Here is a 13216-nt window from a genome sequence, read left to right on the forward strand (position 1 = left end):
AGGGCCCTCAGGAGCCACGCTGGGCCACTGGCCAGACGGGCACAGCCGAGGCCCCTGCGGCACTCGGCCCTGGCCAGACGCTGCCCATCATGCCCTGCTCAGGGCTGAGTGGAGGAAGCAGTCTCCTATCCCCATGGCTGGGCCCGGGCCCGGGCCCCTGCCCCTGCAGGTGGACGCACTGGTGGGTGGCAGATGGACAGGTGAGCAGAGCAGGTGCCTGGGAGTGGCGCCAGGCCTGCGTCAGCTGTCCAGAGCCCAGGTGGGCACTGGCCCGGCCATGCCCTCAGCCCCAGTGTCCCCGGGCTCACACCACCCCCTCTGCCCTTTCTCTTTCAGCTGCTGCTGCTGCCCGTGGGCAGGCACCAGGGCCCTGTGCCTTAGGGGCCACTGTAGCCCTCTCCGTCATCCTCTGAAGGCCTTTGCTCCTGCCCTCACTGGGAGCCGCTGCCCCGGCCCCCAGCCTGGTCTGCTTGCTGCCAGACCCTGGCATGTCCAGGCCTGGCCCACACCTGCCGCCTGCCCAGCCCGCGGAACCCTGGTGGCCCCGCGAGCTAGGATGAGGGGCCAGGCCGCCACCGTGGGTCCCCACTGGATCCTCGGCCCGCTGTTCCTGCTGCTGCTGCTGGGGCGCTGTACCCCAGCAGCCATGGGGGCCGACACAGGGCCAGGGGCGGAGCTGTGCACCACGCTGGTTCAGGGCAAGTTCTTTGGGTACTTCTCCGCGGCCGCAGTGTTCCCGGCCAACGCCTCTCGCTGCTCCTGGACCCTGCGCAACCCGGACCCGCGGCGCTACACGCTGTACATGAAGGTGGCCAAGGCGCCCACACCCTGTGGCAGCCCCGCCCGCGTCCGCACCTACCAGTTCGACTCTTTCCTGGAGTCCACGCGCACCTACCTGGGCGTGGAGAGCTTCGACGAGGTGCTGAGGCTCTGCGACCCCTCCGCGCCCCTGGCCTTTCTGCAGGCCGGCAAGCAGTTCCTGCAGATGCAACGCCAGCAGCCACCACGGGATGGCGCCCCCGGGCCCCCGGGAGACGACTTCTCCGTGGAGTACCTGGTCGTGGGCAACCGCAACCCGAGCCGGGCTGCCTGCCAGATGCTGTGCCGCTGGCTGGACGCCTGTCTGGCCGGCAGCCGCAGCTCACACCCGTGTGGCATCATGCAGACGCCCTGTGCCTGCCCGGACGGGGACCCCGGCCACCCTGCCTCTGGCCCCTTGGTCCCCCGTGGCGACGTCTGCCTGAGGGACGGAGTGGCAGGTGGCCCTGAGAACTGCCTCACCAGCCTGACCCAGGACCGGGGCAGGGACGGCGCCCCAGGTGAGTGATGGGCCAGGAGAGGCCCAGGGGTGGCTCTCTGGGCAGAGGGCTGCGGAAGGGTCTTTTCTGCAGGGCTGTCCTGGCCACTGAGCACACGGCCAGGGAAGCCAGGAGACCGGCAGGTGGCAGACGTGTGGGGGCGCTCGTGAGCTCAGTGAACGCGTGAAGGAGGGCAGGACCTGCTTGCCGCCAGGGAAGGAGTTTTAAGCTTCTAGCGGGAGGGTCCCTCCTTCTTCGAAAGCAGGCTGGTCTCACGGGCCAGCAGGCTGCTGGGGCTGGCGGCCCCGGGCTGAGAGGCCGCTGGGGCGGGGGCGGCATGGAGAAAGTGTGAGCAGAGAGTGGGCTGTTGGGAGAGGTGGTCTGGAGGCGAGATTTGGGGGTGAGTGTGGCATGGCCATGAAAGTCCTTTACACTGACACAGCATCTTGGGTACAGCAGTGGAGACAGCTCTCTGGTGCTGGAGGTCAGGGGTCGCTTGGACCAGGGGGCAAGTTCAAGGATCTGAGAGAGGAGCAGGAGAGCTCCAGGACACTGGGAACGGCACTGCGGGCCAACAGCAGGGCAGAGGCTGGGTGTGTGCTCGTCAGCCTGGCAGCCAGGGGCCGAGAGGGATCCCTTGTGGTGTCACGAGCGTTAGGGCGGGTGAGATGCTGGGTGGGGCCAGACAGGCAGTGGGGCAGGGGGTGGACCCCCCCTCGCCTGAGAGCACTGGGGAGGCTGAGGTGGCGGCTGGGGTGGGGAGGGTGGCAGGGGACACCTGGTCCCAGACCGTGGAGTCTGAGGCCCCAGGCAGGCAGCTGTGAGCCGGACGGTCAGTGGCCAGGCTAGGCTGGGCATTCCATGTTGGGCAGGTAACATTGCCCCTGGCCCTTGGCCCCTCCCAAGCCAGGGAAGCCTATAGACTGCTGTTCTAACATCTCTAAAGGCGTGAAATCAGAGTGTGGGGCACAGAGGAACCTGGTCACCCTGGTCCCCAGCTCTGCTTGTGGCCCCAGGCCCCGGATCCCAGGTCCGCCACCTCGGTGAGCTGTGAACACAGCTGGAGAGAAGGGGTGAGGCAGACAGAGCCCCCGGGGAAGGGGGGGCAGGGTGCGAAGAACACGGGCAGAAAAGGCCCCACCGAGATCTGAGATCATGGCTTCATGGCCCTCCCTGCGGGCAGGATGGGAGGGCTGAGCTTGGGGCAGGGCGAGGGTCCGGCTGGGCGGCTGCTGCAGGGCAGGGGCACAGAGGCAGCGGGTTCGGGAAGAGGCCGCAGTGGTCATCCTGCTCGGCCACTCCCGAGCAGCCACCAGCCCCTGAGCCTCGGGGTCTTCGTCTGCAAGGTGCCAGCTGCGTTGCGGGGCTCTATTTTCACATCAGAGAGGACAGCTCCAGGGCCCCGCGCACAGGGTGCCCATCCCACTAGAAAGAGCTTCTCCCAGCCGAGTTGAGAGGTGCCCGCTGCTGGTCAGAGCCGCTCAGGGGTGTCTGGAGGAGAAGGTCAAGAGCTTGGAGCTGGTGTGAGCCAAGTGTGAGGCTGGAGGGGCTGGAATGTGTATGTGGGAGGGAGCGCCCACTGCAGGGAGCTGTGGCTCCTCCTCCTGAGAGCAGAGCAGGGAGCGGCCGGCTCTGAGCAGGACAATGACCAGTGTCTTCCCCGGCTGCAAATGCGCAAAGGTGTCCTGGCCCGGGGTGGGAGGGCCGGCGCAAGGAGGGGTCCACTGAAGGCATCCTGAGGGACCGGGTGCTGGCTCGCTCGGGCCACAGCACCAGGATTCGGGAAGGAGGCCTGGCAGTGGGGTGAGGGGTGTGGGGCTGATGGCAAAGGGTGTGGCTCGGAGGAAGGAGGTGGCCACTCCCGCACTTCAGCTGAGGTGGGCAGGAGGACCCGGGGTCAGAGTGTGCTACTGGAGTGTGAGCTGCCCGAGGGTGGCATGGGCAGGGCTGTCCCGAGGGCGGGGCGCCCTGGGGGCCGGAGCACCCGGACAGACAAGTCAGGCCCAAGCCTGGGCCGGCCCTCCCACCCCTCCCCAATCCCATCGGCCCCCTCACCCCCTCAGGCCCCTCGCGGTAAAAACCAAGAGTCCCAACACGTGTTCAGGTGAGGCGTGAGAGTGGGTCACGAGGGTTTCTGGGCAGAAGCGACGCCGGTGATGGGCCGTGGATTAGCAGGCAGGGGACCTGCGGGGCCGGCGGAGACAGAGCACCAGGCTTACCAGGGCCCGGCCACACGGGCGGGCGGGCAGGCGTGTGCGTGTCCCTGCACCCAGGTGCCGAGTGTGTGCCCGTGGATCGTTGTACATATGTGCACACCTGTGTGGGGCACATAGTGTTCATGTGTGTGTGTGTGTGTGTGTGTGGTGTGTTAACACAGCTGCTGAGAGCTGCGAGAGCCGAGGCTGGGCTCTGCGCCGGGCCGCTCCAACAAGCACAGAGCAGAGATCACGCAGGGCAGCTGGCCTACCTTGGGCAGGGGGCGGGGGGCAGAGCGCATCACCCAGGCCAGTCCCTGCGCCCAGAACGCTGCCACGGAGCTGGGGACTGAAGTCGCCTGAGCAGCGGTGACAGCACCCGGGCTCGAGTGTTTGCTTGGTGCCCGAAGCACCCACATACTCACTGGCTTCCTCCTCCCAGCAGCCCAGGGACTGCTCCCCACCCAGCACCCCCTGCTATAGGCCTGTGCCCGAGCTCTTTCCGCCCCAGCAGGCTCTCCCCACGACGCCCAGAGGGCTCCCTCCCCCAGGTCCTTGCTCAGCCCCAGCCCCAGTCTCCACCCCACACGAAGTCTCTGTTCCACCCACGATTCCCCCTTCCTCCTTCTCCGTCCCTGCTGGCATGAGAGCACCGCCGTGGGGCCCATGCGGCCCTGTATGCGGGACAGGACCCCGCACGCGCAGCTCAGGGAGGCAGGGGGGCGTGGAGACGGTGGCTGGGAAGGGTCGGCTGACCACAGAGCCAGCGCTGGGCCACTTTGGCGGTCCCAGACACTTAGGGCTTCTCCTGCGCTGACCTCTGGGGGGATAGGGTGGCACATGGACCAGAGAGGTCCAGCAGTCGTCGGGGAGACACACAGCTGAGTCCTGTTCCCCGGGGAGCTCCATGCCACGTGCAGTGGGCGAGGCCGGGACCGGCGCGTCCTTCACTGCTCTCCCAGAAAGCTTTGCGCAGCCGAACTAGGGAGTGAGCAGGAGGCCCGGGCCAGCCCGTGGCCCATTTTCTGCCCTGCCCCCTGCCCGCCTGTCCAAACGCCACATGGCCACGTCACGCGTCTGGCTCAGCCCTCGTTCCTCAGGCCACAGCAACTGTTCCCTCCCACCTGCCCCGTCAGGCGTCCTCCCACCAGGTCCTCGCTGTCCCTCTGTCTGCCCCCCCCCCCCCAGTCTCTGCCTTCTTCTGCCTCTGGCGAGATGGGGCCATTTCTCTCAAGGGTCGTTTTAAATATTCATGTTTTAATTAAAGAATTTTATTGCAGAAGCGACATGTAAGATAATGGGAAAGCATCGTCCCAGGGCTGGGAACCTGTCTCCGTGTCCCCGCCCGCACCTCGGTCCCCGAGAGTCCGCGTGCACCCCCTCCATGCATGGCACCAGCAGTGGAGGGGCTGAGCCCCCAGCCCTGCCTCCAGGCCTGTCACCGCTGAGCAAGTGGCTCTGCTGCGACAGAGCCCCCACAACCCCCCTCTGGAAGAGCCCTCCTCTCCGTCTGCAGTGGGGGAGGCTGGGCCTAGAGTAGGGGGCTCTGGTGGCAGGGCTGTGTCCCTGAGTCTGCTAGGGGCACAGGGAGAACGAGAGGGTGCAAGGACAGGCCCCACCGAGGCCCTCCCCGCCGGGACACCGCCCTTCCACAAGGGCCGGTTGAAGGAAATTGAAGACAAGGTCTCCTCTCTGCTGGAGCCAGAGCCTGTCCGCGTGGTGGGTGGGGGAGGGGCAGGGCCGGCAGCACACCCGTGTGCCCTCCCCCCGGGGTTCCCACGTGAGATCAGAGACCCTGTGCTGCCCGCTGCCCACAGTCCTTTTGGATCCATGTTCCAGAAAGTGGGGAGAGGGATGTCAGCACCAAGGCCCAGGAAGGGGAGGGCCTTGCCCAGGTGACCAGGGCTCAAGGGCAGAGCTGACGGGGGGTCATTCTTTGGACAGGGGCCAGCCACCCAACAAGGAAGAGAAGCCACAGAGAGTGAGTGGCCCTGGGGACCGGGGCATGCTGGTCGGCTCGCCCCGCCACAGTTTCTCTTCTGTGGAGTGGGGGCAGGACGGGCCTGCTCAGGAGCCGTGTGAGGCTGACAGACACAGGCCCCAACGCCGGTGCTCTCGGGGGCTCCACCTGCCCTCCCCGCCTGCAGACGGCCCTGGGGTGGTAGTGGCTCTCCTGTTCCATCCTGAGGTCCCTGGCGCCTGCTGTGGCTGGGCGAGCTGCTGGCCACTGGGGTCCTGAGTGTGGGAGCTACAGGCCCCAAATGGACCAGCAGGATGTTCTTGGGGGGTAGACTGGGCCCTGGGGCTCCGGGGGAGCTGTCCTGTCCCCTGGTGTCCCTGTTGGCACATCCATGCAGGGGCTCAGAGGAGGAGCCTGGCGCCCCAGACAGGGTCTAACTGGGTGGAGGACGGGGCAGGGTCCTCAAGGGGCTGGACTGCGCAAGGCAGTGGGTGTTTGGGAAGCCTGGCCTTCGGAGGCGATGGGCAGGTGCTTAGACCTGCTGGACTAGGGAGACCTCTGCTGGAGGAGCAGGGAAGTGCATAGCTCCCCTCCTCCAAAGGGGGACCCTCCACATACACACACACTGGGAAGGAAGGCCCAGGCCCGGGAGGGCCCCCCAGCACCCCCATCCCAGCCAACTTGGGGCGAAACGGCGAGGTGGTCACAGCCTCCAGGCTGGGGCGCCAGGATGGGAAGGGGCTGGGAGCCCCCTCTCCGTGTGCCTGGGTGGCCAGGCTGCCCAGAGGCCGTTAATCGGCTCCATTCATCCTGGAACGGGATGGAAATGAGGCTTCCAGACAGAGGGGCATTGAGCTGGGGAAGAATGGCCGCCTCTTCCTGGGGCTGGAGGGGCAGCCCACCCCCAGCCTTGCCCACCCTCCCCTGTCCCCCGGAAGCTCACCCCGCAGAGGCCGGCCAGAAGGCCTCGGCCCTACATCTCGGGTGATCCCCGCGTCGTGGACACACTTTATCAGGCGTCAGCTGTGCGTGGGGACCAACGTTAGAAATAAAAACACCCGCAGAAGTAGCAGCTCCCACTCCCTTGATGTCCGTTAGTGGCGGGAGCGTGGCTGGGGTCAGGGACTGGGACCAGGCCGCCGGTGTCCAGGGTCGGAAGACAGACCTCGATGAGGATCAAGGCTCAGTGTGTGGTCGGGACTCAGCCTGCAACCAGGGTCGGGATAGGCCCCGGGGACACTTCTGTCCTCTGAGCCATGGCCCCCCGCCTCCCCCTTCCCCCACCACAGCCTTGCCACCTGGGTCACCAAGGTAACCAGCCCTGGACGAGTGGGTGTTCTGGCAGCTGAGGCCTAACCTGAGTCTATCCTGAAAGACTCAGCTCTGCAGCAGTTGCCATGGGAACCGAGTGGCATCCTCTGATTAGCCCGGCTTGGACACCCTCTCTCTCCCACCCACTGCCAGCTTCCACGTCACTCAGGCTTCCGCGAGGGGGCTGGGCTGGGGCAGCAAGGGGCCATTGGCAGGCCGAGCCCAGTCTGACCCCACCGCCAGGCCCACCTCCCTGGACCTCTCTGTCCCTTTGTCTTGGTGTCACAGGATGGGGTGGCCCCCTGGCAGGTGCCAGTGCAGAGGCCTGCCACGCTGGACTGGGGCCTGTGGTTGGACATTGCAGCAGGTGGCCTTAGTGAATCTGGGGGCCCTGGGGAGCCCCTGGGTCTGACTGTGGGATCCCGTCCCTGCCGCTCCCCTGTAACGGGGGCTCCCGTCTGCGCCTGCCTCTGGGTCTGACCGTGCATCTGGGCTGTCACCAGAGTGAGGGTGAGTGACACCGCCACGCCGCCTGCTAGTGCTCCTGGCCACATGGAGGCGGTGCCCCCGCCCTGCTCCACTCACCTCCCTGGGGTGGGTCCCCCACCACCTCCGTGTCAGGGAAAGTGGTGCTGATGCAGTGCGCCCCAGACTGTGGTTCCAGCTGCCCCACCGCCAGGGCATCTGACTGCCCCCTTTGTGCCTCTGTTTCCTCTGCGGTAAAAGGGGAGAAAACACTGCCCCCTGGCCTGGGGGGGACCTCAGGTTCCTGGGTGCTCAGGATGACCCCCTGGGAGAGCTGGCCACAGGGGGCCCAGCCGACGGCCTGGTGAAGGCCCACTTAGCCCCATCCGGCTGGCGGGCACCAGCGCCCCTCCCCAGGCTGCCTCGGCCTGCTCGTCTGAACCAGGGGGCAGAGGGGGACCTCAGCAACACAGTGCCAGCGGGTGAGGAGCCACACCCAGACCTGGGTCGGGGCTCGGAACCAGGCCCCTCCGCCCCCAGAGCAGCGAGGGCTGGTGCAGAGCTCAGCCCTGCCCCCACTCCATGGCCCTGGCAAGCCCCCCCTTGCTGAGCCCAATGCACACCTGGGAGCTGCGGGTACCACCTGTGAGCAGGGATAGAGCAGGGTCCATGCCCTTCCCAACCAAGGGGCAGCCACTAAGGTCTGAGCCCCTCCTGCTGGTCACTGGGTGAGTCAGCCTGCCCACCTGTCCCACCCTCCTCCTGTGTCCCACCCAGCTGGGTCCAGAAGACTGGAGGCACAGCTGCTGTGGGCCTTCACAGGGAGCTCTGCCTCTCCGGGCCCAGAGGACAGGGGAGCTCGTGGGGGGTGCTCTGAAGGCAGGGAAAGAGGAAGGTTCTGAAACAGGCTGGGGGTGCAAGGCCCCCCTTCCCACTGTGTATCCAGCGTGGAGACTGAGGCCCACCATCCACACTCTGGAGGTTCCTTCCATCCTTGCCTCCCAGTCCTTTGCCCCTGGCGCCCCCTGCTGGTCGGCTCCTGGGACAGCACAGAAGCTGTGAGGGAGGGGCTCCGGCACCAACGCTTGGCCGGCTCGTCTGGCCTGCATCACAGTCACTGGGACAGTGAACTTGCTGCACATCAGAGTGGGCTCTCTGGGGTCAAGTCCAACCCCAGTGACAACACCCACACCCCTCCTTTCCCAGCCCCGGCTGTCATTTTTCTGCACACGTCAGTCCCCAGGAGTGGCACCCAGTCATCCTCGGATGGGGGGCGAGGCCAGGGCAGACGGCCTGTGGGTGGTGGGGGGGTCTTTCAGCCTCTGTTCTATGGCCCACACTCCAGGATCTCCTGCTGCCCCCATTTCCCAGTGCCAGAGACATGCCAAAGCCCTGAGGGGCACTGGGGCCCCTTCTGCTGAGCCCTTTGAGACCTGCCCTTGGCCCCCCCTGCTCCGGCCTGGTCAGCAGGCCTCCAGGAGCGTGGCCCGGCTGTCTCCTCACCAGTGGGTGCAGTGGCAGGGTGCCTGCCAGGCCTGTGCCTGGCCCATTGCAGGCAATGCGGGGGCTGCCCCCCCCCCCCGCCCACGCTGTGAGGCCACCCTGGCCTGCTTTGTTGGCAGTGCAAGGACCCTGGCCTCCCTGGGGACAAGCAGGATGGCCTGAAGCATGGCCTTTGAACAGAAGGCCCAGACAAGCAGCCCCCCTCCTCGGCCCTCCAGGGCAGCCCCCTGGCTCTGGCCTGAGATGGGGAGGCCTCACTGCTCCTCCTCCCTCAGTGGTGCCCTGGTACTTTGAGGCTGTCCTGCTCAGCTTCCTGAAACTAGGGCCACCAAGGGGATACAAGGCCAGCATGGAAGAAGGGGTGACCAGAGGTGACTGTGGTCGGAGAAGGGGTAGCTGGGGCCTGGAGGCCCTTGTCCCAGCATTCACGGCAGCAGGTGGCGCTTTGCCTGGTCTGGGAGGGGGGGGAGTGGCTCAGCCTGGCTGTCCCCTGGGTGTGAGGCCCTGCCAAGCCACCAGGTGTGGGACCCTGGTCACCTTCGGTGTTCCTGCATGGCAAGGGGGAGGGGGGCACACAGGTCATGGCTGTGAGAGGGGAATAATGGGGAAACAGAGGCTCAGAAGAAACTGGACTGAGGACCATGGGAGGGGGTCCCAGCAGGGCGAGGGGGATCTGTCCCAGAAATGAGGCTTCTTCTGCCTTTGCCCCATCACCAGGATCTTATATCGCAGCTTCAGGGCTGGGCTGCGGAGTCAGTCACTCACCCCTCAGACCACTCTGGGGCCTCAGCCTTGTCTGCCCCCACGCTGGGGACAGATTCTGAGCCCGGACAGACCCAGGTCCTGGGCGCCCCGGTGTGCATAGACAGAGAGCCAAGAGCACTGTGGCCCCAGGGGGCACCCAGGAGGCGGTGCACACACTGCATCCCCACGGCGCCTCCTGGGCTGCCCTTCCCAGACAACTCTGTCCCTCGCACAGGGGGACTTAGCGGCCAGGCCCGCACTGGCCTCCCAGTCGACCCTCTGCAGTGCTGCGCCGCCGGCTCCCGCCCTGGAGCCTCCCACTTGCGGGTCACTCTGCTGTGTCCCTTCCCTGCCAGGGAGATCCGAGAAGTCAGTCTCCGAAAGAACTGACCCCTGCCCTCTCTTTCCCACCAGGCGGCTGGAAGCTGTGGTCCCTGTGGGGCGAGTGCACGCGGGACTGCGGCGGAGGCCTGCAGACGCGGACGCGCACCTGCCTGCCTTCGCCGGGCACGGAGGGAGGTGGCTGCGAGGGGGTGCTGGAAGAAGGCCGCCTGTGCAACCGCAAAGCCTGCGGCAGTGAGTGCGCGGTGCGGCGCGGCGCGGGGCAGCAGTGGAGGGAGGGGTTTGGGGTGGGGCGCGGTGCAGGTGAGCCCCAAGATGGGGCCAGGCCAGATGAAAGAGGGATGCGGGTGGAGCGGGGGGCAGGGTGATTATTTGGGGTTGAGCTGGATGGGGGCCGGAATCCTAGACTGGCTAAGTCAGGTGAGAAAGGGGGACCCCTGGGCGGGCACGGGCCAGGGGGAGGTGTGGAAGCGGAAAGGTGCGCCCTGGGACCCTCCGCCGGGAAGGGGCGTGGCCGGGGCTATGAGGGGCAGGGCCTGGTGCGGGGGCGGGGCCACGGAGGTGGAGCTTGGCCCAGAGCCTGGGGTGGGGCACCAGCAGAGGTGAGGGCTCCGGAGGAGTGGGAAGTAGGTGGGGCTGCGTGGGCCTTTCTCCTCACGTGCGGATTGAGAATTTGGGGGTGCGTCCTCCCTCTGTCCCCCGGCCCTGGCCAGACCTACCCACCCCAGGCCCATTCCACCTCCAGAACATATTTCTCTAATAAGGCCTTTTAATGAACTCATGCATATTTTAGCTGCTTCCATAAAGTTAAATCAAGTTGTAAGGAGACTGCCATTCCTCGGGCTGGTTTTCCTTGGTGAACTTCCCTGGGAAGAGGAGCTCACCTCAGAAGCCTGGGGAGGGCCCTGGGGTGTGTGGGGGTCCAGACCATGGGAAGCAAGGGTGCTAGTGGGATGCTGGGGGGGGGCAATGGCTGCCCAAACTGCTGCTCTGCGACTCGAGAGGGCCCTGGAGGAAGAGAGGGAGCGGCACAGGGCAGGGGAGATGGGACCCACAGGAAGGGGCCAGACAGGGCTGGCGCCAGGCCCAGCTGGCCCCAGGTGTCTCAGCTGTCTGGGGGGGCCAGGCAGCCCTGGGGCTGCCAAGCCGGGGCCCGCTCTGGCTGGGGACTGCGGATCCGGGGCACAGAGCAAGGCTCCTGAGTGCCTCCGCTGGACGCTGACCCGGGCCCATCCCGCAGCGGCCGGGCACACCAACTCCCGGAGCCAGTCGCTGCGGTCCACCGATGCCCGGCGGCGCGACGAGCTGGGCGACGAGCTGCAGCAGTTCGGGTTCCCTTCGGCGCACGCAGGTGAGCCGCAGCGGCGGGAGGGGCTGGGACATCTCTGTGAGGTGGGGAAGGCTGGTTTCACGGGACTAGGTCTTTGTACAAATACTTCAAGTTATTAACTGCTGCTAATTGTAAGAACTAAAGTTAATTACTCTCCATAATTAGACTGCTCTTAGGCGCCAGGCAGTCCTCTCCGGACCGGCTGGCGTTGGGGGCGCTCGTGCAACGCGGAGAGCCATCGGGGCCAGACCCCGAGGACGCGGAGCCAGCGCTCGCCCTACCGGACTTGCAGGGGAATGGCACGTGCTGCCACCAGCCCCACTTCAAACGCCTGGAGCGAAAAGCCTTGCTCCCGGGGTTCCGACCGCACTCTGGGCACAGAGGCAGCGGCAGGCCTGTGATGCTGTAGGTCTGGCCCGCAGGTGACCCCGCGGCCGAGGAGTGGTCCCCGTGGAGCGTGTGCTCCAGCACGTGCGGCGAGGGCTGGCAGACCCGAACGCGCTTCTGCGTGTCCTCCTCCTACAGCACGCAGTGCAGCGGGCCCCTGCGCGAGCAGCGGCTGTGCAACAACTCGGCCGTGTGTCCAGGTGGGAGGGCGGAGCCTCAGGACCGGGGGCGGGGCAGCGAGGACGAGGGCGGAGGGCGGGACATCAGCATCAGTGGGTCGGGTACGGGGAGCCAGGGGGCGGGGCGTCTGAGGCGGGAGGTGGCAGGGGCGGAGCGGGGGTCAGCGCAGCAGAGACCAGAGGTGGCAGAGCCCAGCGGCGCCCTCTGGCCCCTCTGCAGTGCACGGCGCCTGGGACGAGTGGTCGCCCTGGAGCCTGTGCTCCAGCACCTGCGGCCGTGGCTTCCGGGACCGCACGCGCACCTGCAGGCCTCCTCAGTTCGGAGGCAACCCCTGCGAGGGTCCTGAGAAGCAAACCAAGTTTTGCAACATCGCCTTGTGCCCTGGTAGGTGAGAGGGAGGGCGCTGGGTGGGGGCAGACAGCAAGGGGAAAGGGCCCGGTGGGTTAAAGGCAGCCCCCGGAGCCCCAGACCCGCCTGCTCCGAAGCCGGAACCTCAGGCTGTAATGGAGGGGGCTTGGAGACCCTGAGGCATTCTCATCCGTGTACCTTTGGTATTGGGGTGTTCACGCCCACATCCCAGGCGGCAGCAAGTGGGGTGTGAGCCCTCAAATGTTGACACTTGGTACCCAGGCTCAGTGTTGGGGTCATGGGCCCCAGGGAGTGTTCACGCCAAGGCCCAGGCGGGGCGCAGGGCCCTGGGTGTTCACGCGGCTCTTGTCCCTTCCTCCCCTGGGCCGGGCAGTGGATGGAAACTGGAACGAATGGTCGAGCTGGAGCTCATGCTCCGCCAGCTGCTCCCAGGGCCGGCAGCAGCGCACACGGGAGTGCAACGGACCCTCGTACGGGGGCGCCGAGTGCCAGGGCCCCTGGGTGGAGACCAGAGACTGCTTCCTGCAGCAGTGCCCAGGTCAGGCTGTGCCCAGGGCCCACGCGGGGTGGCATGGCGGGAGCGAGGGGGCTAGCTCCATGGGGGCTCTCTGTGGGCTCTGCGGGGACGTGGGAGATGGTGGGAAGTGAGGGTGGTCGAGAGGGACAGTGCGTGTGGGGCACCTGTTTCTCTGTATCAAGGTGAGCCCTGGTCTCTCCTCCCCTGGTCTCAATGTCTTCTCTCCTTGTGGCCTCCTACTCCAACGCCCCCCTGGGTCTCCACGGCTCCGCGTGTCTGGTCCTCCCTGTGTCCCTGTCCCCGTGTTTTCTGCCTTTCCTGATTTCCCTGTGCCCACGGCCCTGTCTCCGACCACCGGGACTCCTGGACCTGCTCCCCCTCACCCATGGGCCTGTGCCTCTGCACCTGGCCTGCTTCACAGTGGATGGGAAGTGGCAGGCCTGGGCGCAGTGGGGGGGCTGCAGCGTCACCTGTGGGGGCGGCACGCAGCGGCGGGAGCGTGCCTGCTCGGGGCCCTTCTTCGGGGGAGCAGCCTGCCAGGGCCCCCAGGAGGAGTACCGGCAGTGTGGTGCCCAGCGGTGTCCCGGTGAGTGTCCCATGCCACTCCCCCAGCTG

General features: G+C 66.7%; 1 protein-coding gene across 1 annotated transcript in view; it reads left to right on the plus strand.

Annotated features, from left to right (window-relative positions):
* The first annotated feature begins 343 nt into the window (after positions 1–343).
* Positions 344–13216, plus strand: part of ADGRB1 (adhesion G protein-coupled receptor B1) — a 55262-nt gene continuing 42389 nt past the window's right edge. The window contains exons 1-7 of the mRNA XM_037048635.1: positions 344–1319; positions 9891–10052; positions 11059–11169; positions 11571–11735; positions 11935–12099; positions 12458–12622; positions 13023–13187. Coding sequence (XP_036904530.1) covers positions 557–1319; positions 9891–10052; positions 11059–11169; positions 11571–11735; positions 11935–12099; positions 12458–12622; positions 13023–13187 — 1696 coding nt within the window. The 5' untranslated portion in view covers positions 344–556. The remainder of the gene's footprint in view (positions 1320–9890; positions 10053–11058; positions 11170–11570; positions 11736–11934; positions 12100–12457; positions 12623–13022; positions 13188–13216) is intronic.

Source organism: Sturnira hondurensis, unplaced genomic scaffold (genome assembly GCF_014824575.4).
Source record: "Sturnira hondurensis isolate 20B ecotype Veracruz unplaced genomic scaffold, ASM1482457v3 Scaffold0006413, whole genome shotgun sequence".
NCBI classification, from domain to species: domain Eukaryota; kingdom Metazoa; phylum Chordata; class Mammalia; order Chiroptera; family Phyllostomidae; genus Sturnira; species Sturnira hondurensis.